This window comes from Callospermophilus lateralis, chromosome 7 (genome assembly GCF_048772815.1).
Source record: "Callospermophilus lateralis isolate mCalLat2 chromosome 7, mCalLat2.hap1, whole genome shotgun sequence".
Lineage (NCBI taxonomy): Eukaryota > Metazoa > Chordata > Mammalia > Rodentia > Sciuridae > Callospermophilus > Callospermophilus lateralis.
Genome location: NC_135311.1, coordinates 102,197,682 through 102,221,536, shown reverse-complemented (window position 1 = coordinate 102,221,536; position 23,855 = coordinate 102,197,682). Strand labels below are relative to the sequence as shown.

Genomic DNA, 23,855 nt, shown 5'->3' with positions numbered 1-23,855 from the left:
TTCATTTCAAATGTTTTTAATATAATACAAGTACAGATGCAGCCCGAGACCCCACCCAACTCCTCTGTCCATCACCAGAGCCAGCCTCATGCTTGCAGCTGGTTCCTCAACTCACAGGCACATTACTTTGGGTTTTAACAATTTCTAAGTACAGGTGTCTCACTGTACCTATCCTTTCACAACATGCAATTCACATCATTATGGTGTTTTTAGGATTTAGTCTATGTTGACAGATGTCTAGTTCATTCATTTTAACTGCTGTCTGATGTTCCACTGGATGAATAAGAACAATTTGTTGGGGCTGTGGTGTGGCTCAGTGACAGAGTGTGCTTAGCACACGTGAGGCTCTGGGGTCAATCCCCAGCACCATATGAAAAAGAGGAACTGTTCATTTTTTCTCTTCTTCATGGACATACAATTTTTAGTTTTTGCTGTTTTGAACAGTGCAGCAATAAAAATCTTTATACACATCTCCAGGTGCATTCATGTGTCATATATAACCTTTACAACAATCACCACAGGTTGGAACTTGTGTTGCCCACATGACCTTGGAGAATCGCTCAATGACTTGGAAGCTTAGTTTCTTCATCTGTAAATTGGGGTAAGAAAATAGCATAAATATTTGTTAAGATTCTGTGCTTCAATGAATATGAAAAGCATTCTGTCACATGTCCCTTGCTCCATGAATATTGCTTATCACTCAAGTATTCGACCTTCAGGATGTACTGCACGCCCTCTCTGCTGGGGAAGCAGTGGACTGGGCTATATAGGGCCCTTCCTGTGCTCAGTCTGATGGGTGTGGCAGTGGAAGAACTCAAGAGTCTCTGCTCACTGCTCCAGACTGGGGTGGAAGAGGCAGCAAGGATTCCCAAAGAAGAGACACTGAACCAGGAGCTCAGGGGATAAGAAGGTGAAAAATGAGAGTGGGAGACTGGAATCAGGAGGCTGGCCAGGCAAAGGGAGCAGCAAGTGTGAAGGGAGCAATGATACCAGAGAACACGTAAGGAGTATAAGAGGTGGGCATAGAGCAGGTGGCAGCACAGGACAGGTCTGGAGAGGTGATCAAAGCTGAGATGCCTGTCCTGAAGGTAACAAGGAACCATGGAAGGACTTTAAGTAGGACAGTGATAGGCATGGATTTGCACATTAGGAAAATCAGTCTGATTAGTGTAGAGCAGGGCCCAAAGGGGACAGCCTGGGCCTAGAATAAGTCCAAGACCTATCTGATTACAGAACTGTGGTCACTTTGTTGATTTCCTGATGCCTTTTGGTCATGTCCAACTCCTAAATCTCCTTCTCCCACTGCAATATCACACAGTGGCCACCACCCACAGCACGTCCCCAATGGCCTACATAAGGCACCAGCATGAGATGGGAGGGATGGACCAGCTGCCCAGAGTCTCATCCCCAATCTCAAGAGGTCTGTTTTCACACATCTTAACCACTCCTCCTCTTCTGGGGCTCACTAGGCACCCTGCAAGACACAACACCCAGACACAAGCTCTCAAGTATCTGATGACAGGAGACCTTTTGATCTTGGCACCAAAGGTATGGCTAGGTCCTCACCAATGTCCCTGACAAATGATCCTTCCAGCAGCCAGACTATACAGACTCCATGTGGAGGGAGGGGAAGGATGACCACTCTAGGACAAGAGGGGCTGTTAACCATGAGGTGACCTTGTCTAATATCTAAATATCAAATCTCTAAAATGGCACAAAGAAAAATATGAAGGAACTGACCCAGACCTTTACTCTTTAAGTGAGGACCCCCACTCCACCCCTAGTTATGAGTGAGCGTACTCTCCATCCACAGGGGCACAGTGGCATGTCCCTGACCTTCCCTAGGTTAGGTAAAGCCCTAGAACTAGCTTATTTCTAGTCCTACTCCACACTTCATTTTTTCAGATCTACAAGTTTAGCCCCTGCCTTCCTGGCTAGGCTGGAGCTTCTTGACAGAAAGGCAGCACTTGCCCTCTGTTGTTTCCTAAGTATCTAGAACAGAGTAAGGCTCATAATTGCCTCCAAAAACCATTCAAGTAGAGTCCACAGGATGTACTGGAAGAGGGCAGGACAAGGACACTGGCAAGAGGTTACAGGGGCCCTGAAGGAGGGAAAATGTCTTGCCCCAGGCACAGGTCAAGCAGGAGATCAACAGTCCCTACTTGGGAGCTCTGACTATCAGGGCCTTTTCCTTTCATCGCACTGTGCTGGAGAGAGCCTGGCCCCACAGAAGTGTTCTAGAGGAAAATGCCTGAGAAACTCTGGGTTAAACCAAATGAAACCTGTAGTCTTCTCAAAGCCTTTAATATGCTCACATGCGTATGGTCTTGGAGAAGGTCACATCCAGCAACCCCTCCTCCATCTAGCACAGAATCCCTTCTTGTGGAACAGTGTGAACCCTTTGCATGTCCTTCTGTTGCTTATCATGACTATTTGGTGAACATGGCACAGCACATTTGTTGTAACTTTTTTTGGGTGGGGACAGGAAAATCTTTTCTGACAAAATTACTCCACACCCCAGTATACAAATAGGATAAAAAGAGAGCTGTTCTGGCTGAAGTGGGGCCTGGAGATCCCTCTGGCCATCTTTTCACTGCTGTCATCCATGCAAGAGCCCTGTGGAGCCCATTTTGAAAACCACTGGTGGAGAACTATGAGCACAGGGTTGAAATTAGGAAACATGTGGTGCCAGCTCTCCTGTTAACTCTTTCACCTTGGGCAAGTCATTTGGCCTTACTGGGCCTTGACTTCCCCATTTATATCACTCTGTTGGACTACATGTTTTCTAGCATCCTGTACTTTCAGCTTTGATATGAGGACCAGAAATTTATGACTGCAAAAACCTAGCTCTTAATGTCCCATGGCTAAGATTCCACTGCTTAGAATTCCAATCTGGGGGATGGCCCGTAGCCAGCCAGTGCTGATGCAGCACACTGGAACCCAGGCTGAAAAAAGCAGAATTATATTAAGTGCAGTGCACTGCCCAGGGGCACCAGGCTCCCTGGAGAGGGCACGCCCTCTGCAGGATGGAGGGAGTGGGATGGGGAGGGCTGGGGGAACTGGATCAGCAACCACTGTGGGCAGAGCTGAGAGAGGGACCCAGGTCTCCCGCTCTATCTTTAGATCTCCTTAGCAACCGTAACCAGGGCACCCAGCTGAAGGCACAGGCTGAGCCAGCCACCTGCAGGAAGAGGGAAGGTGTCTGCCTCCAGGCCTCTTCTTAAGCTGCAGAAAGGACTCTGGGCTGGCCAGGCTCTAGAGCCAGAGAAAGGAGATTGAGTGCAAAGCTGCTTGCAGTGGGACATGTTTGGAGCCAATACAGTGGTCATCCAGGGCAATGCCTTGCCCCAAGAATGCTGGCAAGTCAGAATCCAAGGCCTTTAGTGCACAAGGTACATAAATTATGGTCCTTGTCCAGAGAGCATTTAGCTTCTGCTGGGGTCATTCTCTAAACACAGAAGGTTTAGAGGGTTTAAACTAGGGTCTGAGCTGGCATGAACACCATTGTTGGAGCTCCTAAAGGGCCTTCTAATTGGAAGGACCAGGGCAGCTCCCCGCTTCTCCTGCCCAACTGCTACTTATCCTAGACTTGGCTTCCTTGGAGGATCCCCGACTCCAAGGCTGGATGCTTACCAATCAGGGCTCCCATAGCCCTCGCTCCACACAGCAGGATGCCAGGAGGAAATGCTTAACCCTATAGTGTAGAAACAGAAATCCTAAGAGATGAAGACATTTGCCTAAGGTTACATGGCAAGTGAGCAGCAGGGCCATGCCTGGATGCCATGACTTCTGATTCTAGTCTGAGATTCTTCCTGTGTCCCTGCAACAGGCCCCTGGTCGGGCTTTGGAAAGGAGATCCGGGCTAGAAGAGAAAGTAGGAGTCCTTAGTCAGGCCTGCACACAGCAAGCACTTGGCCATGTCCTCGGTAAACTTGGTGGAGCCACAGACCAAGGCAAATGGCTTTCTCCGACATCGACTAACCAGCTCTTCAACCAGGTCCTGGTCCAGGTGACCAAAGTGGGTCTTCTCTCGGTAACTCCAGGGAAGCTGCTCTGGGGAGTTCTCCTGGGAAGATCAGAAAGAGTGGGAGTGACTACCATGGGTTCCTCAGAGTTCACATTGCTAGCTCTTCTCTACCAAATGAGGAAAGAGACGCAGAGAGGATAGGAAGCAAACTTAGATCCTCATCACCCTTGCAGCAGTCTTGGGAGCTGTTACCCCCCCAGAGCAGGGGAGGTATGGGGAGGAGAAGAGGTTTCCCTGGGAAAGTGCAGAACTCTACTCTTACCACTTCTCACTGCCTCTGTAGCTGGCACCGGCAGGGAGTGGTTCTCCCCATAGATAAGGGGGTTTCCAGAATCCCTAATGCGATCCATTACTGTCACCTCAGGGCATACTTTTGTTCATTTGTTTTAAGGTTTCAATGAATTCCTTGTTTATTTTAAAGATGTTTGTCGGGTGCCCACTCATGCCAGGTATGATGGTAGGGGACATGGTGGCTGCTCAAACAGATGAGTCTCTAGGTCTTGTTCCAGCTGTGTGTAACACAGGTCCCAGGCAGCAGAGCCATCATAACAAAAGGGGATCTATCCTTCACATAGAGGCCCAAGAGGCCCAGGCCCCTTCTCTTCCTGCCCTCCATCTCTGGCTCACAGCTGTCCTCCTCCCTCAGGTCCACGAAGTAATCGGTTCACCTCCAGCTGACTTAGAAGAATTTCTTTTTCTATTTTAAGTAAACATTTTATTGAAATATAACTTACACATGGAGAAGTGTACAAATCATTAGGTGTACACAGTTTGAAGAACTTTAATAAAGAGAAGAAACCACATCATCAGCACACAACTAAGCCCAGGGCAGGACTGACACTCTGGAGACCTATGAAGGCCAGCTGCTAGTTCCTGGGGCCAGAGAGAATGGAGAGAGGGGGTTGGAGTTAGAATCTTAGCTGCTCCATCATTTCCTGTGTGACTGACCTCTCTGAGCTATGGATGAGGACACAGGCTGTGGAAAACCCTGGTTCAGCAAGCCACAGAGGGTGAAACCTTGTAGAAGCCCTGGATGCTGAGGCTTCTAGCATCAAGTTTGCTCTTAGGGCCTTGGAGCCCCACCTCACAGAGCTTGTCTGACCCCAAAAGCCCTCTTGCACTGGAGAGTGAAGGAGTCCTCGCTGATGATGTGAATCTTCCCACACTCCCTTCACAGTCTGAGCCTATACACCCTCCATGGTCTGAGTCATCCTAAGGGGCCTCAAGGGTAGGGCCTGCTGGCTTCACTTCTTCCCAATGCTCAGTTCCCTCGGGCCAGTTGGCTTTGCCTGCCGCCACCCTAACTGTGCACCCCAAAGTGCACTGGGTCTGGCTGCTGCTCAGGTCAGGAGGGGCCTGTAAGCAATGATGGTGTGGCAAGTGGAAGGGGAGAGTGGGGCTTTAACAGCAGAACACCAGCACCACCCAGGGGCTCTGGGCAAACATCCAGGATGAGCTCCCCTCAGCAGGATGCGAAGGGTAAGCAGGTGTTAAGAAAGGGAGGGGGACAACTCCCCTGGCAGAGGACACAGCTTGAACAAAGGCCTAGCAGCCAGGAAAGCAGAACTCACTTGCACCACTGAGCAGACCAGTGACACCAGGACACAGCACACAGGGAGGATGGGCCAGGAGGCAAAAACTGTGCATTCTGCCAGGGCTACTGAGTTTAGACACTGTCCTAATGGCAGTGGGGAGCCAGGGAAGGGCTGGAACAAAGTGGTAGTCCATCAAATCTATCATTTAGGCTGCAGAATAAACAACAAATCCTCGAGGGAGTATGAAGGGGCAGAGCCATCATCCTTAGCCCCCTTTACCTGCCCCTCCATCAATGGGCAGCCCACTTCCCTGCCCAACCCCAGGCCTCTTCATCATCAAAGCCCTAAGGTCAACTGCTCCACAAAGCCCTCCCAATTCTGCCTGCTGGCCATCAGCATCCTGGCCATCCTCGCCTCTCAGCATCTTGTGCTGTGCTATCTCACAGTGATGAGCACAAAGAGAAAGGCCTCTGAGCAGGACCACTTGGCCTGTCCCAGCGTCCCAGCTCTCTACCAGCTGGCTGGGTTATTTTGTTCTTAATCATTTATGCCTCAATTTCTACATCTTAAAAGGGGCATCATGGCAGTACAAGCCCCATGAGACTCTGTGGAGATTAAATTAGTTCCTACACACAGTGCTTCAAATGACACCAAGCAGAGAAAGTGCTCAAGGAAGGGGGACCCTTATCAGCTGTCCTGTCCTTGTGCCATCTCTCTGTGCACAGGTGAGTGTCTACAGGGCAGGGAGTGGGTCATCTTCACTTTTGTGTCCTGGAATTTTGTAGACATGTGGGTGGGGGATAGAGGACAGGTGAACTGGTCAGCATGCAAGGTGGCTACCACCCCCCTGCCCCGCTCCCACTATCCTGGGCAGGGGCACCATAGCCTTACTTCACCCACTCCCTCAGGCTGCACACTAGCCTCTGGTTTTGTGCCCTGCCTGGGTACTTCCTGCTGCTACTAATGTTCACCAAGCATGACCCTCTTGATGTTCTTACCACTGAGCACTCTGCCCCATGGACAGGCCACAGACCCTGGCTCCTGGGGAGCCCAGTAACTCTGGTTTGGGGAAGGGAAATCCAGTTTCCTAACCCAACCCTCACCCACCTGACCACAGTGCTGAGGATCAGCTAAGTGACAGATGCCTCAAAGAGGAAATTAATGAGAGGGGTGTCCACAGTACAGGGCAAGAAGACTGACCATAAGCAAAAAGGAATGCTGGGAGGCCCCAGGAGGGACCCTCAAGCCAGCAGGTGCAAGGAGAATTAAATCTATAGACCAAGGAAGGCAGAAGAACAAAGGTAGCTGAGGACCTGGCTTGAGATAAAGCACAAAGATGGTCCTCCATTCTATGGTGGGAGGATCCAAGAAGGGTCACTAGAGTGAATGAAGGGGATAGGGAACCGGAGGGAGGCAGTATCAGAAGGCGGTGTGACTTACAGATAAAGAATCTGCAGCTTGGGGAGTCTCATGAGCAGAGGAACTAAGGTGATGGGGAACCTTCTAAATGGAGGGAAGCTGGATCCAGTTTGGACCATCAGTTGCTGACACAGTCCCTACTCTGTGCCTGGCACTACATTAATCCCTGAACAAACAGTGCTGACCCAAACATGTGGTTCTGGTCCCAAGGAACTGAATACATCAAGCCTGCCCTGACTCCACGGCTGGTCCCAGGTCACACAGCTGGTGATGCCAGAGGGTGGGGGAGGCAGCAAAGGATGGTAGGAGGAGCTAGAGCTTGGGAAGGAGTCAGTCCTGGGCTCAAATCCTGGCTCAATCCTGTCTACAGTGTGACACAACTACCTTTCACTGATGAGTTCTGTTTCCAATCTGCATAAGAACATGGTGAGAGCTGGGCACAGGGGTACACACCTATAACTGCAGGAATTCAGGAGGCAGAGGCAGGAGAATTATAAGTTTGAGGTCAGCCTCAGCAATTTAGCAAGACCTTCAGCAACTTAGTGAGACTGTCTCAAAATTTTAAAACTGTAAAGGACTGGGGATGTAGCTCAGTGGTAAAGTAATAAAAAGGACTGGGGATGTAGTTTAGTGGTGAAGTGTTCCTGGTTCAATCCCTAGTGCAAAAAAAAAAAAAAAGAGAGACCATAGTAATACCCGCCTTCTGTGCCAGAAGCCTGTGGGTATACCACCAGTGACAGGGATTATTAGTGCAAAGAGGTTGGTCCTTGGGATGGATGCAAGGTGACTGCAGAGTCTCAGGGAGGGAAGTCACCTCCCTGGGCTTACCTGGCTGAGTATGAAGAAGGTGCGGACATTCCAGAAACGGGCCTGCTCCTGAAGGAAGGTTTTCAAATAGATGCTCTCAAAGGTCTTGAAGCAGCAGACCAGGGTGACGAAGGTCTCATCATCTGCATTGTCTGTGATGCTCTGCAGGATAGGCACCATGGGAGCCAGACCTGTGCCTGCAGCCAGCATGAGGAGCTCACCATACTGGGGAATAGAATGGGCATGACAGGTGGATTGAGGGTCTCATCCCACCTGTCCTGCTTATGGTTTTGCTTGAACCAGAAGCAGTGCTCTTTCTGGATTTCCACCCATCTATGCCCCCTCTCTTCTCCTTCAGGAAGTCATCCTGGCTTGTGAAAGGCATATGAGGTATGCATAACAGAGATTAAGGAGTCTTGAGGCTGAAAGGGAACATAGCAGTGTAGTCCAACCTGAACCCGGGCTTGTTTGACTTCTAAAGCATTGCCACAAGGACTCCGCTCACAGCTTCTGCTGCCATAGAACTCACCACCTCCCAAATCAGCTTGCTCCATCATAGGCCAACTGCCCCTGCTAGGGAGATCTCTCCACCTCACGCTGAGCTGAAACCTGCTCCCACCAAAGTCTTGCCCACTCCCAACTCCATCACAGCACTATTCTCTGGGCTACTTCCTTTGCCCCTAGGCAGCCGTGAAGATATCCCTGGGCCCCATCTTGGACCCCAGAGCCTGCCATTCTCTAGACTAAATGCAATAATATATGCAAGTGTCTAACACAGCATTGGTCCAAAAGAGTCATTCAATTAAGGTGAGTTCCTGCTCAAGAGGCCTAGTTCCCTCAGTTCCTCTCACTGAACTCATTTCCTGGCTCTAGATCTCTTAAAGAGGGGCAAGCCTTCTTAAGATGAGTGCATCAAAAGCTAGTGCCTGATCCCCATGCAGAGAAGTATTCACTTCCCTCATTCTAGAGATTAGGCCTCTGTGTAGAAATACCAAACCATATGATCTGGGCATTTTTTTTTTTAAATCAATCTGGGCCTCAGTTTCTTAATTGGTAAAAAAATTTTAAAAAATAAGCCAGGGTGGTGGTACATATCTATAATCACAGATACTCTGGAAACTCATGTAGGAGAATCATAAGTTTGAGGCCAGCCTCAACAACTTACTGAGACCCTGTGTCAAAATAAAAAATTAAAAGGGCTGGGGATGCAACTCAGTGGTAGAGCATACCTGGGCTCAATTCCCAATAACACACATACACACACACACACGCAAACACACACACACACAATTGCACTTCCTCATAATGACACCTATCTCAAAAAGTGTTTAGAGGCTCATAAGAGATGACATAAAGTGCCTGGTGAGGAGCTAAGGTTTAATCCAATTAGACTGCTTCCCTTTGCTAGGCTCAGGATACCCTCCTACCTGCTGTTGTGGGGCCATGTCCTGCTGTCCTGTGTTCACGCAACCTCCCATCTCTATGTCTTCAGCCTGCCTCAACCCTCCCTGCACTTCTCCATGTTCAGGCGTCTTCTGGGAAGCCTCTCCCAGCCAGGGCCAGGGAATGGGGTCTTCCTTTGTGTTTTCATAGCTTGCTGTGCCTCCCTTGATATAACAGAGGCATACTGTTGTCATCTGTTTGTGTGCTTGTCTCCTCCATCAGACTGAGTGGGAGGACAGAGGCCTTGTCTGATTTACCTCTGGTCCCTGGAGTCCAGCATGGGCAGGAGCTTGGGTAAACAATTCTGTCTATTGCATGAGCACACTCATGCTTGGGTGTCAGCCTCAGGGCTGATATAATATCTGTCTGTAATGAGACAAGTGCAGAGAAGCAAAGCAGGCTGGCAAGAGGGGAGCAGCACCCAGGCATTCTCGTGGGAAAAAAAGCAGCCCTGATCAAGGCTTCCGGTGGCCAACAGGAATGTTTGAGACAATATCGCCTTTCCCTCACTACTGGGCCCTATATCCTCACAGATGAGAAATGCAGGGGCTAGCACTGGAGGTGTAGCTCAGTGACAGAGTGCTACTATGCACCAGGTCCTGGGTTCAACCACCAGTGCTGGGAAAAAAAAAGATTAATAAATGCAGGGGGTTTTGAGTGTTTGATGGATATAAAGGATAGCAACATGGCATCAGAAGGTTCCCTCCTGGAAAAAGTGGTCAAGACAAACTTTTTAATCTGGTGTCTACCCTAGGCAAGGAAGAAATAGGAACAATTTCCTTGCCCTGCTCTCAGGGACTGGGGGGCCGGGACACACTGAGCTAAAACACAGGGTTGAGTACAGTTAGTACTGGGGAGTCCTATGGAATCCTGTGAAAGAGCACTAACGTGTACACATGCATGTGTAAACTGGAGACAGAAGTACCTGAAAACTGTTGTGGGAACTGAGTTAACATATATCAAGTGCTAAGGTCAGAGTATGTACACTGAAGGTGCCAAATATGTGTCTGATGGTATTATCTATTTATTTTCCTTTTTTTATGGTGCTGGGGATGGAATCCAGGGCCTCATGGATGCTAGGCAAGTGCTCTCCCACTGAGCTACACCCTGTCCCTGATAGCATTATAATACATACATATGTGCAAGTGCTCAGTATGCATACCTGTGTATGTACATATGCCAACATACCCACTCATGAAAGAGGATTTGGAAGAATACAGATCAAGGTAGCAACCTGGTGTCTAAAGAACTGGCCTGCAGGTGTTTGTTGTTTTCTTGTTTTTGCCTCTATATAGCTAAAGCTCTTTTTTCTGGGTAATGAATATGTACTGCATTTATAATAAAGAAAAAAAAAACAATAAATGCTATTTTAAAATTAAACAAAAAGAAAGACGAGGTAAGCATGATTCATTCTTTTCCATTTGTTTTTGTTTTGCTTTGTTTTCCTAATTATAAAGGTAATAGGTGTTCATCGCAGAAAATTTAGAATGTATAATTTTGGAACATATAATAAATGAAGAAAATAAAAATCACCCATAATTCTACCATTCAGAGTTTAGCATATTACATTGTATTTTCCTTTCATATTTTTTCTGTGCCTTTTCAGTTAGTTTCCAACCTGGTATATATTCAGTTTTTTACCTAATGTTTATTACTTGATCTTGTAGCATAAGCATGCATCATTTATTTATTTATTTATTATTATTATTTTGTGGTGCTGGGGATTGAACCCAGGGCCTTGTGCATGCAAGGCAAGCACTCTACCAATTGAGCTATATCCCCAGCCCAGCATGTATCATTTATAAACAAATTATGTTTTAAAGCCCAAGATAATACTCTATCAAGTGCCTGCATATTTGTATACTGGAACCCAGAATATTTAACTGTACCTCTAATGTTGGGTATTCAATTATCTCCAATTTTTTGTTATTACACACAAAAAAACATGAATACGTGCAAAGTAGTCAGCATTTTGGATTCTTGCCACACAAAAGACTTCTAGACGTGAAATTACTGGGTCAAAGGATTTAAAGATTCTTAAGACTCTTGTTATACACTGCCAAACTGCTCTTCAAATATGCACAAACTGAAGAGGAATTGCTAAGTATTCCTGGGAATATCAAGGAAGTAACATGCCATGAAGACGAGGGCAACAGCCTTCTGAGCTGGGAAGCAGTGGGCTCCTAAGCAGGGAGCCATGGCTATATTTGGCCCTATGAGTGGAATGCACAGAACAGCACCTGAGGGTTATGTGGCACGGGCTCCTAAACACCAAGTAAATGAGTCTGGTTTTCTAAGCAATGGGCAGCCACAGATAGTCTTGGAGCACAGCAGGTGGTTTTGTTTATTAGCGTCTATTCCACTATTCTATCTCCTCCCTTTCTCAACTCCAAGGATACTCTCAGGATTGAGTTTGAGCTTATGAACAAAGGCACAGTGAGGTTCTATGGCCTAAAATATGAGAATTACAGCCCTGGAGGTAAGCCAGGGGCATCTCCTAAACACTTAGGGTGCTGGCACTGACCTGATTTGGTTTATAGAAGAAGTTTCCAAAAGGTCCTCGCCAAAAAGCTGTGTCTCCCACTCTCCAGGACTTGACACACTGGGACATCAGCCCTGTCTGATAGCACTGAAAGCAAACACAGGGAGAACTCAGTGGGAAAGGCATATGCTGCCAACACAAACCACATTTGTCATTAGTGTGGAGCTCTTCCTGCATGCTGAGGGCTTTACATATGTTCTCGCATCTAATCCACCTCTACACCTACAGGTTGGTACTGTCATCCCTAATGTTCAGATGAGGCCCATAAGTTCCCACACAGGGAGATGGCAAGGCTGGGATACAAATCCACAGGACTGTAGCCTTCACCAAAGATCTCAACTCAAATGCCCACAGAGACCCACAACCAAGTGACTAATGGCAATTAACAATTTCAGTGATAGGGAGCAGTAGGGAGTGGTGGGGACTGTGATATATTGGTGAGATAGTGTTCCTTCTAGGGAAGACCACTTTGCAGGTACAAAGCTATAGTTTGTGGAACTGATGATGCCAAATCTTCTGATTATCTAAAACAGGCAGCAAATCTGTATTTTTATTATAGTCTCCCATTTTAAAATGACAGTAATTAATAAAAATTTAAAACACTATATAGGCCAAAATCAAATATATTTGTGGGCTGGATCCGGTTTGCAGGCCATACATCTGCAATGTCTGAATTATCCTACACCATGCGCTGAATATATGAGAAAATGAAGGTTGTGGAAGGGATTCCTCCATGGGAAGTGGGCAGTCTATGTTGCCTGGGTGCCACCCACTCTGTGCCAGGCACCATGCTGGGATTGCAGGGGAGACAACTGGACCTTAAGCTCCACGAAGGCAACCATAGAAAGGAATTATGTCTGAACCATAGAAAGGACTTAATATCTCAATGAATTAATTAATCAGTCAACCCAAATTCAGGCCCTCCCCTTAAGAGTAAACAATCTGGAGCTGGGGGTGTAGCTCAGTGGTAAAGCACTTGCCCAGCACACAGGAGGCCCTGGGTTCAATGACTAGCAATACACACACACACACACACACACACACACAATCTAGAAGGGATGTACAGCTCAAATACACACCAAGTAGAGACTACCTAATTCCCATGAGAAGGATAAAATGCTAGGAGAGTACAGCCAGGCTTAAAGAAAAGACTGGGCTTTGGTCTCCAAACATGTTTTCCATCACCCAGAACCACCTTGGATACCACCTTTGCTTCTGTAGGTATCATCTGCATAAGCAAAGGGAAAGTCCTGCCAGGTGAGGTGTCACGCTGGCTGGTAATCCCAGCAACTGGCTGGGAGGCTAAGGCAGGAGGATTGTGAGCTCAAAGCCAGCCTCAGCACCTTATTGAGGTTCTAAACAAGGGACCTACAATGTCTGAATTACCCTACACTATGTGCTGAATATGTGAGAAAATGAAGGTTGTGGAAGGGATTCCTCCATGGGAGGTGGGCAGTCTATGTTGCCTGGGTGACATCCACTCTGTGCCAGGCACCATGCTGGGACTGCAGGGGAGACAACTGTCTCTAAATAAAATATACAAAAGGGCTGGGGATGTGGATCAGTGATTATGCACCCTTGGTTCAACCCCAAATACCCGCTCCCCCCAAAAAAAGGCAGGGGGTGAGTACTTGGTTCACCTGGAAGAGGTCTGAGAAGAAGAGTCCTTTTTTTTTTGGCAATGCTGGGGATGATCCTAGGGTGTTCCATGTTAGGGAAGGGCTCTACCTCTGAGCTCTACCACCAAGGAGGGCAAAGTTTTGCTCCTGCCTTTCTGGAGACTGGGTCTTAGAGCATACTTTGTTTTCTGACCCTAGTCTGGCAGGGAGACACAACCCCAACTGTGGCCTCAGAGGCCCTATGCCACAGACAGTACCAGGAAGAAGTGAAAGATTCTTTTGAGTCTCTACATGGCCTGGTTTGGAGGAGATGCTCAAGATGCACTGCAAAACAAAACAGACACTGAGCTTTTATCCTTCTACTGGGGTCATATTGCCTGAGGACCTTTGAGCTTCAGTTTCTTCATCTGTACAATGGGGCTAATATAATCCACTTGTCATTATAAGGTTGAATTGAGAACAAAGAGCCAGAAGCAGTGTCCCGTACACTGCAGGTGTCTCAGAAGTGCAGCCTCCCTCCTTTCTACAAGGGGAGGCAAACTGGAAAACCCCGCTGCCTTCCCAATTTGCAAAGACATTTCTGGCTTTTCCTAGCCAGCGGCTTAGGGATAATGAGGTGCCTCTCTAAAGAGAGGCTTTCCAGCAAACGAAGGAGAAAATCAGCCTTACAGCTGGGAGGGATCCAGCTGCTCTGGAGAACTGTCTCCAGGCTTATCCTCTCAGCAGAAACACACCCAGACAAGCAGCGCAGGGAAGCAGGCCATTTGGAGAGGATTTGCAGAATCTCCCAGACAAACATCAGCGTGCAGAAGGGATCCCATCCAGGATTATGTGTGAGGGAATAAACATTTGAGTTCTGAAGCAGGCAGGGCAGGCAGGGAAGTGGGGGGGAAGACAACACCGGCATCTTGGAGTCAGGGGCAGGGCGCATCCCCCACAGCACTGATTAGCTATGGACCTTGGATTCCCCTGGGCTTCAGCTTGCTCATCAATGAAATAAGAATAATAATGCATGTTTTAAAGGGAGATTAGGATGGGAAAGCTATCCTTCTACATTGGTGTTCCCCAAGATTCCATCTGGGAATGATGGGCTAGAGCTCTACTGTGAAATGCTATTTCTAAGTAAAAAATGTCAGAGTATCAGCCATTTCGTGTAGTTCAATCTAATTATTTTTTCTGCATACTGGACCTCCATGACTCCTTGTACATTTGTTGCCCACTCCTTGGGTCTCCAGGGGACTTCGCATCTGACACACTTGCTCATCTCATCTCTGCCAACTCCTCCACTTGCCCTGGCTTCGCTATGAGCACCCTCTCTTCCTGTCACTCGGACAGGGTACAGTTCCTAGAAGACCTACTCTGTGTCACCACCTCCCTACATTTGGTTATCCATCAGCCGACAATGCCATTCCCCACAACCACCAATTCATACTACTTCAAGTGTATCAAAGGCCCTGCCTCTGCTCACCTCCTACGCAGAGGTGATGTCAGGTTAGTTCAGTTCACAAAGTCCTCCACATCCCACCTTTTTTCTGATTCTCTCAACTCATATCCTCCTCCCTTGGCACGCATTCTTCTGTTCCAGGATGAATGACTTACTTCCCTAAATCCTGCCTGCAGAGACTCCTTCACACATTTCCCCTCACTCCTTGCTCCTTAAACACAGTTTTTGCCAGGAAGCCTGGCCTGCCTTCCCTGCACCCCCAGCTGCCCTGAGTTGGGCTGGGCCTCCTCTATAACAGCATCTGTCACTCATGTCTCAGGGTTGGTTCCTTGAGGGTGGTCACCGTGTCTGACATACCTTTGAATCCCAATGCCCAACACACAGTGAGTGTGGAGATTTGGTTCTCCTCTACTTCCCAGTTCTGTGCTCATTCTTCACTGATAGGAAAAGGTGAAAAAGAATAGTTCCCCCTAAAATCTATAGAGGATATGCCCTTAGTCAGTTGTCTAGCAGACCCCTTCCCCAGGAAAAGGAGAGGGGAGAAGGCTCCCTTTACCTGGCCTGCTGTTCCTGTAAGTCAGCCTCTTCCCACATGAACACTGGATGGAAACTATTCAATCCCAACCAAGCTGGCAAGGGAGGTACCAATTCATGACATCTTAGAAGCATCCTCCAGAAGAGTCAACTTACCTTGATTAAAACTTCAAAGTATCCTTTTGCATTGGCAGGGCTGATGGGCGTGTAGGCTCTCTGAATTTCCAAGTCATCTACTATCCCTCTAGGAAGGAGAAATACACAATTAGGTGGTTAGCCAGTCATTCAACAAACCCTTATCAAGAACTTTCTCTTGGGCTGGGGATGTGGCTCAAGCGGTAGCGCGCTCGCCTGGCATGTGTGCGGCCAGGGTTCGATCCTCAGCACCACATACAAACAAAGATGTTGTGTCTGCCGAAAACTGAAAAATAAATATTAAAAAAAAAACAAAAAAACTCATCTCTCTCTCTCTCTTTAAAAAAAAAAAAAAAAAGAAAGAAAGAACCTTCTCTGCCAGACTGATGAATCTGAAGATGGAATCCAGATATCCCCAGAGGTTTCACTGAGAAGCAAGGTACAGCAAAACAAAGAGCACTGAACTCATCCTCTGCCATATGGTGGTTGTGACAGGCAAAGTAATCTAATATTCCAGCTGCCCCTTCTGCAAAATGGAGACAGCCATCTATGTCCTGACTATGGGGCCACTGGAATTACAGGTGGAAGAGTGCTTCAAAAAGCACTGATGATGGGGCTGAGATTGTGGCTCAGCGGTAGAGCACTCACCTAGGGTTTGATCCTCAGCACCACATAAAAATAAAGGCATAAAAAATGTGGTATGTCCATTCAATGGACTATTATTTGAAAAAAAAAAAAGCACTGATGATGGGGCTAGTTTTATAGCTCAGTTGGTAGAGTGCTTGCTTTGCATATACAAAGCCCTGGGTTTGATACCCACACACACACACACAAAAACAAACAAACAAACAAAAAAACACTGATGATGTAAGCAATTTTGAGGACACTGCTGTGGCTTTTCCTGACCTCGTCTCAACTATGTAGTGATAATAAAGATTAAAAAAATTGTTTAGATTTATGAAACACTATCATGCACCCAGAGTATCAAAACTGGAAGGATTCTCAAAGGAACACTAGTCCAAAGCCCTATCCCCTGCATGAGTCCTCTCTACAATGTTATCATGGGGTCAGGATAGCAATCATGAGTAACAATAATAGCCAGGTTGTATTAAATGCCTACTATGCACCAAGCATATTATACATGCTATTTCATTTCATTCAAATGATATCCACATGCAGAATCCTGTGCTTAGAGAAGTCAATTGCACAGCTAGAATTCAACTGCAACTCAACTCCAAAGCCAGGTTCCCCACCACTACTCCTCACAGTTTTTAAAGAGCACCCAAGCACTCTTCTCCAGGCTTGTCATGTGCAAAATGTTCTTCTCTGAGGTATGCAAGGTTAAAAAGACCCTGTCTCAATGCATCAAAAGCAGGGCACTAAACAGAAATATTTAATAAATGCTTACGAAACGAATGAGGAAACACGAACAGACATATGAGATGACGTAGATGCAAAGAGCCAGGATGTCTGCTGCAACAGAGGTAAAGCTGACAGAGGAGCAATCGCTCTCATCTGTAGAACCCCAAAAACCTCCTAGAGGACTAAGGGATAAGCAGACCACTGACAGATCACAGTAGGGACAGGAAAAGAAGTAACTGCAGGCATATGGGGCAGCCAAGGCAAAAGCTTAGAGGCAGGACAATGTCGACAAGTCAAGAACTGGTGTGGGATGGCAAGGCTCAGACAAGGAACACATGTGGAGTGGGGGACAGGGAAGAATTTGGTGGGAAAGGAGGCTGGAGGCCTTGGCTTAGGATGTTATCATGGAAGTACTGAGGTGCATCAGAGAGTGAACAAGGAGTGACATGGTCAGTTGAATACGTTAGGAATGTCACTGGGATAGTGAGGAGGATGGAGGAGAGAAGCCAGTCTAGAGGTAGGGGTTCTGGGCATCCCTGGCTTATGGATTAAGGGTTGCATGAGGCTGTGACCTGCCTGGGGCTCTCCTGCCTCCTGGAACAGTGAGCTTCAAAGACTGCCAGCCAGGCCAAGTCCGAAGCACCTAGACACATACCTGGAGTCTGATCAGCAATAAGCTCTCTCCTGGTCCCCACCTTATCCTTATGCACCTTATGTCTCCTTTGCCAGCTCCTCTTTCTCTTGCCAGTCCCATAAATTCCAGAATTTTCAGGGTTCAAATCTATTCTCTTTCCTCTTTTCATACAAACACATATGCTCCTAAATGCCATCCAGATATGGGCTGATGACCCAAATCCAGATCTCTCTGATGAACCCCAAACTCATAGAACTGACTGCCTGGCCGACACCAATCCCTGGATATCCCAAAGGATCTTGTCCCTGGAAAGGTGGGGGCAGGAATCCAAGTGGGTGTAGAGCACCAAAGCAGGTCAGGACAAACCTCAGAGAAGTGGCTAAGAGTATAACTCAGGAGCCAGGCTGTTTTGATTTGAATCCTGGCTCCATTGACTTCTCAGCTATGTGATATTGGGCAAGTTTATTTTCAGTGACAGTGTCATTTCTGTCAACTGGTGATAACCATAATAGGTTAAAATCATAGGCCCTAGAGCCAGATTGCTTGTCTTCAAATCCTGGCTCCAACATTTCCTAACTGTGTGACCTGGACCAAGTTCCTAAATCTCTCTGAATTCAGGTTCCTGTGAGGGATTATAGTGGCAACTACTCACACAGGATTTTGTGAGGGTTATGTGAATTCACACATATGAATGCACACACTGTGCCTTGGATAATAAGTGCTGCTAAAGTGCTTGTATTATTATTTTTCATGATAATGCATTATCTAGTTCTAGTTCCATCTGAGTCATATATTGCTATTTTGAAGAAGACAAATGAAGGCTTAAGGGCGGTCAGGCAAGTTGCCTAAGGCCACCAGTTAGGACAAGGTAGGCAGGCAGCAAGGCTTTGGTCCTCCCGTGACCTGACGGTACCGTAGGATGAGGTGCTGCCCAGGGTGCAGGCTGAGTTGGCTGTTTCCAGGTAGAGCAAATCGAACATGGTAGGTGTCCTTAGTGAGTTTGTCCAAGGCACTGATGCGGAAGGCCAGGAAGGTCTCTGGGCTCAGCTTGGAGGGGCAGCTCTGCAACAGGAAAAGACCTGACAGCTAGAGGCTGGGCCCAAGGGACACAAAAGCATCCTTCCCATGTTCTCCAAGAAGAGCTGTGTTGGTAAGTTTTCTGTGTAACACAGAATAGTGCCACCTTAGTTCTCTCTTATCCAAAAATATGAGAGCACTTTACATTCAGCTCATCTTACTCTTAAACCTTCCATGGTTTCGTCAGTCCCAGGATCAAATGAAAGTTCCTTAGCTTATACTTAAGGGTCCAATGAATAACCCTCAAGCCTCAGTTTATCTCCCATGCATCAAATGCCAGACTTTTCTCCCTCTTCCAAAGAACACCTGCTGTCTCTAACCTCTGAGTCTTTAGCTGCCCCAGTTGTGCCCTCTCTCCAAAAAACCTCCAATGCATGAGACCTGCTCAGCATTCAAACCTGTCAAGTTCTAGATGTGCAAAGTTGAGAAGTTAAAGGGACTTTAAAGATGATTTAATCCAATATCCTTATATTATGTATGGGTAAAATGAGACCTGAGAGGTAGTGGCTTACTTGCCCAAGTCACACTATAAACACGGACTCAAATTCATGTCTTCTAGGACTCAGCCTACTGCCATTACCATTCCAACTCTACTATCAACTCCTCCAGGAAGATTTCTTTGAATGCCATGACTCAGAATTTTCTCTTCTGGAAAATACCCACACCTTACTCAGCTGACCTGGGACTCCCTCTTGTCCAAATCAGAGTGCAGCACCCACTGTGGAACTCCCACTATTCATGGGAATGCTGACAGCATCACAGAACTGATGCTCTCAGGCTTGGTATCCAAGACTTTTCCTCCACTGTGCCCTCTCCCACCCTACTAGATCCCCCATAAGGCCACAGCTCCCTGGGGCTCTGGAAAGAGCACTGGACTGAGTCAGGAGCAATAGAGTCAGCTCCAGTTCTGCTGCTGCTCATCTGTGGGGTTTCAGGGAAATCACTTGATCCTCTGGGTCTCAGTCTCCCAGTGTGTAAAAAGGGACCAACTCATCCCTGATAAATATACGGTTATCAGATGAGATAAAAATATAAAAGCTTTTTTGTTGTTGTTGTACTGAGGATTGAACCGAGTAGCACCCTACCACTGAGTAAAGTCAGCCCTTTTTATTTTTTTTTTTATTTTTTAATTTTGAAACAAGATCTCACTAAGTTGCCTAGACTGGTCTTGAACCTGCAATCTTCCTGTCTCAGCCTCTGAAGTAGAAAGGATTACAGGCATGTACTACCATGTCCATCACAATACAAAAATATCTTACACAATGTTAATTGTAAAGGAAATGAGAAATCTCTATTATTATGACTATTAAAAATTTAAAAATTAAACTTACTCCATGCCTGGTGGCACATGTTTATAACTCCAGCAGCTTGGGAGGCTAAGGCAAGAGGATTGCAAGTGAAAAGCCAGACTCAGCAACTTAGCGAGGCCCTGGGCTACTTAGCAAGACTATGCCTTTAAATAAAAAATAAAAAAGGACTGGAGATGAGGCTCCATGGTTAAGCATCTCTGAGTTCAGTTTTTGATACCAAAAAAAAAATTTTTTTTTTAAATAAATAAAATTTATTATTAGGTTGAAATATGTTGTTTTACAAGATTGGCAAAATTAACTTTCTTTCACTTAACTTTCCATTTGTTATGATAGGTGATGACAGCACTATTTACTGAGCATCTACCATGTGCCAGGTACTTTATTTATTTATCCCATGAAATCCTCATAATAACCTCTGAAGTATTAATATTCCCATATTCAGATAAAACTGGGTTTAGCAAACTAAAGTGACACACAATTAACTGGCCTAACCAGGCCTCAGCTCTTACTTTGTACATCCTTATGGTCCTTGGTCCCTCTTCTACAAGATGAGTTTACTGAGGGCTGGTGTCCTGGCTTCTTTACTTTATCAACAGCTTCCTTGTGCCTAACACAGGACATGGTACTCAGTAGACCTAAGATAACTCACTCATTTGCTTAACAAACGTTTATTGACTATAATGCCAGGAATTGCTGGCAGAAGACAGAACAGTGAGAAAAACACAGCCCCACTCCTATGGAACTTACATTTTAGCAAAGGGACATGGACAATATGCTCATAAGCAAGTACATCTAGAAGGTGGCTGGTGGTATTGAGAATTAAGAAATGAAATTTGAGCAAACATCAGAAAAAAGTGAAAGGGGGACTAGAATGGTAGCTCAGGGCTAGAGCCTTTGCCTAACATGATTGAGGCCCTCGGTTTGATTCCCAGCACCACAAAGAAAAAAAGAAAAACAACCCAAAAAGGAGTACAGAAATGATCCACGTGGAGATGAAGGGCAGAGAGAAGGAAGAAGCATAGCTGTCATGAACATTCCCCAGTCACTGGCAGAGACAGAGAGCTCGGGTCCCCACCACCACCTTCCAGGGGCAGAACTACAAGGAAACATTTAACAGGGATGGATATTAAGTCATGTTTTGGAGTTGGAAAAAAAACCTGCATTTGTTTAGGATGTATGATCTATAGCTTAGGAACAACATGCATAAAAATTACTGAAATTTGGTTCGGTTTGGAACCCAACAATGGGGAACAGTTGTCTGAAAAGTGATGGTGAGGCCCGATTACATTAAGATGCAGAAATGGAAGATATCTCTCCTCCACAATGGACAACAGATATATATATATATATATACACACACACACACACACACACACACACACATTCATAAGTGTTACAAAAAGAAAAATTTTACTATTTTAAAAAAGCAAGGATGAAATAAGAAGAAATAACAACATTCCCTATTTACTTCATATATATTATAAACTATTTTGCTCTGTAAGGGCAAGGACTGTATCTGTTTAGTTCCCTCTTAAATCTTTCACGGCTCATAGGTCCTGATATGTAACAAGCACTCAATAAATATTTGTTACATGAAATAAATGTTAGAGTCGGTGCTAAACATCACAAATGTTTATTCCCATTATACATACAGGGAAACTAAGGCTCAGAGGATGAAAACACCACAGCTGCTAATAAGTTTGTTCCAGGCCTGGACTTTGACCCTGGCTCTGTCTGTTCTCTGTATGTGCACTCTTTTTTGCTGTCCAGTCACATCTTCCCAGAGCTGGTTTGCAGGGGTGAGGCCAAGTAAACTCCACCACCCTGGCCCAGTAGTCTGAACAGCCTCTCACCTGTGACTGCTTCCCACTCAAAAGGCTCCTGTCGTTGCTGGCTCGGGCTGCCTCCCACCTTGTCAGATCTTGGTGGTAGAGGTCAAACACACAGGGTGAGCAGCCACTGCCACAGCACTGGGAAGGCAAGGGCTCCACAGGCCGCAGCTGTAGCCAGGCTTCCTCAGTGTCCTCTTCTTTCTCACCCATTCTTAGTGGGGCTTGGGCAGCCTGGGAGGGACAACAAGGTGCTCTTCCCCCTCCCTTGCTGGCCTGGGAGAAGGAAAACATGGGGGTTATACTCTGGTCTCCTCTATTCCTCACATTCTCACCATTCTGCAGGTGCCAGGCTCTGTGCAAACTCTGAGGATGGGGACACGAATCTGCTATCTGATAACGCTTACTACCATTGGTTTTAAGGCACTTTTAATTTTATTTTTGCAATACTGGGGATTGAACCCAGGGCCCAGTGAATGCTAGCAGGTGCTCTACCTACCCACTGGGCTACAGCTACAGCCCTACCATTGCTTTTAGAAGGGCAGTCCCTCTGTGTAAAATAAAATTTTTTAAATATTTCAGCCTCAGAAAACCTGTTCTACTGTGCATGAGCTCTACTTCAGGAAAGCTTTATGGGCTGGAACCCTCACACGTACAAGAATAATGTCTTACTCCTTCTACATTCTCCCACCAAGCACAGCTGTCATATGGAAGGCTCCCAGTAACTTGTGAGAGGTTATTCACTTTACACATACAGTCTGGGGTCTAGTCCCAGTGCTAGGTGCTGGGATGCAACACAGATGAGAAGAACATGGTCCCTATCTTTCTAAGACCTAGCATGGTATTACATGAGTCCAATCCGTTTTTACTACATGCCATGTACCAGGTAGGTATTATGAATAAATGAGGTGTGGTTTCTTCTTTGTGCTAATTTCTTATTCCCTACATTTTTAGGAGCTAGAATGAGATAAGTAAGAGTTCTGTTGACTATAAACTGCTATTCAGTGTATGGGCTTATCATATTATCAGTTTCTGCCTTAAATCTACCCTCTTCATGTTTAACAGTTGTATTCTCTGCTTTTTGGAAACTGGTAGAAAAGTTCGAGATCACGAAGAACACCGTTCACGCTCTTCCATTCTACTTCTACCTTTTGGGCCGCAGGCATGCCAGGCAAGCGCACTACGGCTTGAGCCACATCCCCAGCCCCTAAAAGGCACCATCTTTAAGTCAGACCTTGGCAGATGCTGTTGACTCTTCTTGGATGCCTTTCCCCACCCTCAGGCCTTGGCTAAAAGGTCGTTGCCCCTAGGAGGTCCTCCCAGAACCTCTCCCCTTATTACTTTCTATTATGCACACTATTTGTGTCTTGTATGTCATTAAACATGCATTTACTATGTGCCAGGCAGTACTCTAGATGCAGACATCCATTAAACAAAACCAAAATGGAAACACGAAGAAAATAGGAAGAAAAATAACTAGGGAGAAGGGATAGGACGTAAGTGTCGCTACACGTTACCAGCATGCCATGTGTCTCCTACTAAACTGTAAACTCTTTGACTCTCGCGTTTTATTCACCAATGCCAAACTGGTGCTTAGCACGGCGCCTGACGCAGCAGGCATTTGTAAATAACATAAATAGGGGGGAAAGAGCAAAGGAACATTTCCACCGCTCTGCCCCTGCCTTTAAGAGGCGAAAGAAAAAGCCCCAGAACAGAGGAAAGTAACTCGCTTTCAGCGGCGCCGGGGAAGAGCTTCAGTTGGAGCCGTGGGATGTGGAGCGGGTGTAGTGGACGGGGCCACTCACAGGCACAGGGGAGGGGGGTTGGGGATTAAAGGTCCCGAAGCAGTGAGAAGTGGGTGGAGAGGAAAGGAAACTTTTCCAGGCACCCACTCGGGCCGGGCGCTAGCTCAGGCATTTCTATCCCCATTTTGACAGGGAGGGGTATAGGAGCTATGGCCAAACTCCAGCTGCTCGTAATTAGTCAAGGAGATTCTAATTCGGTTCTGAGGTCCTGGCGTTCTTCTCCTCCTGCCCCAGTCCCTTTACTACGTGACCAGCACTCACCTACATTCCCGCAAGTCCCCTCACGTGAGGATCTACCAGATTCCCACCCCCGCCCAAAGGCGGGGAGCTCTT

General features: G+C 46.6%; 1 protein-coding gene across 4 annotated transcripts; it reads right to left on the bottom strand.

Moving 5' to 3' along the window:
- On the bottom strand, positions 1 to 23,838 carry Cyb5rl (cytochrome b5 reductase like). 4 transcript variants are annotated; one of them, XR_013091919.1, is made up of 8 exons: positions 23,784 to 23,838; positions 21,742 to 21,993; positions 18,415 to 18,563; positions 15,527 to 15,614; positions 11,756 to 11,860; positions 7,810 to 8,013; positions 3,634 to 4,066; positions 502 to 589 (listed from the first exon to the last, which is right to left on the bottom strand). XR_013091919.1 is itself a non-coding variant. In XM_076862600.1 (7 exons), the coding sequence occupies exons 2-7, from the start codon at positions 21,928 to 21,930 to the stop codon at positions 491 to 493; spliced, it is 834 nt and encodes a 277-aa protein (XP_076718715.1). In that variant the 5' UTR covers positions 21,931 to 21,993; positions 23,784 to 23,838; the 3' UTR covers positions 1 to 490. The 4 variants fall into 4 exon arrangements, 3 of the variants coding, with proteins under 3 accessions (XP_076718715.1, XP_076718714.1, XP_076718716.1); XM_076862600.1 differs by lacking the exon at positions 3,634 to 4,066 and having other exon boundaries at positions 1 to 589; XM_076862599.2 differs by having other exon boundaries at positions 502 to 4,066.
- Between the last annotated feature and the right edge of the window lie 17 nt (positions 23,839 to 23,855).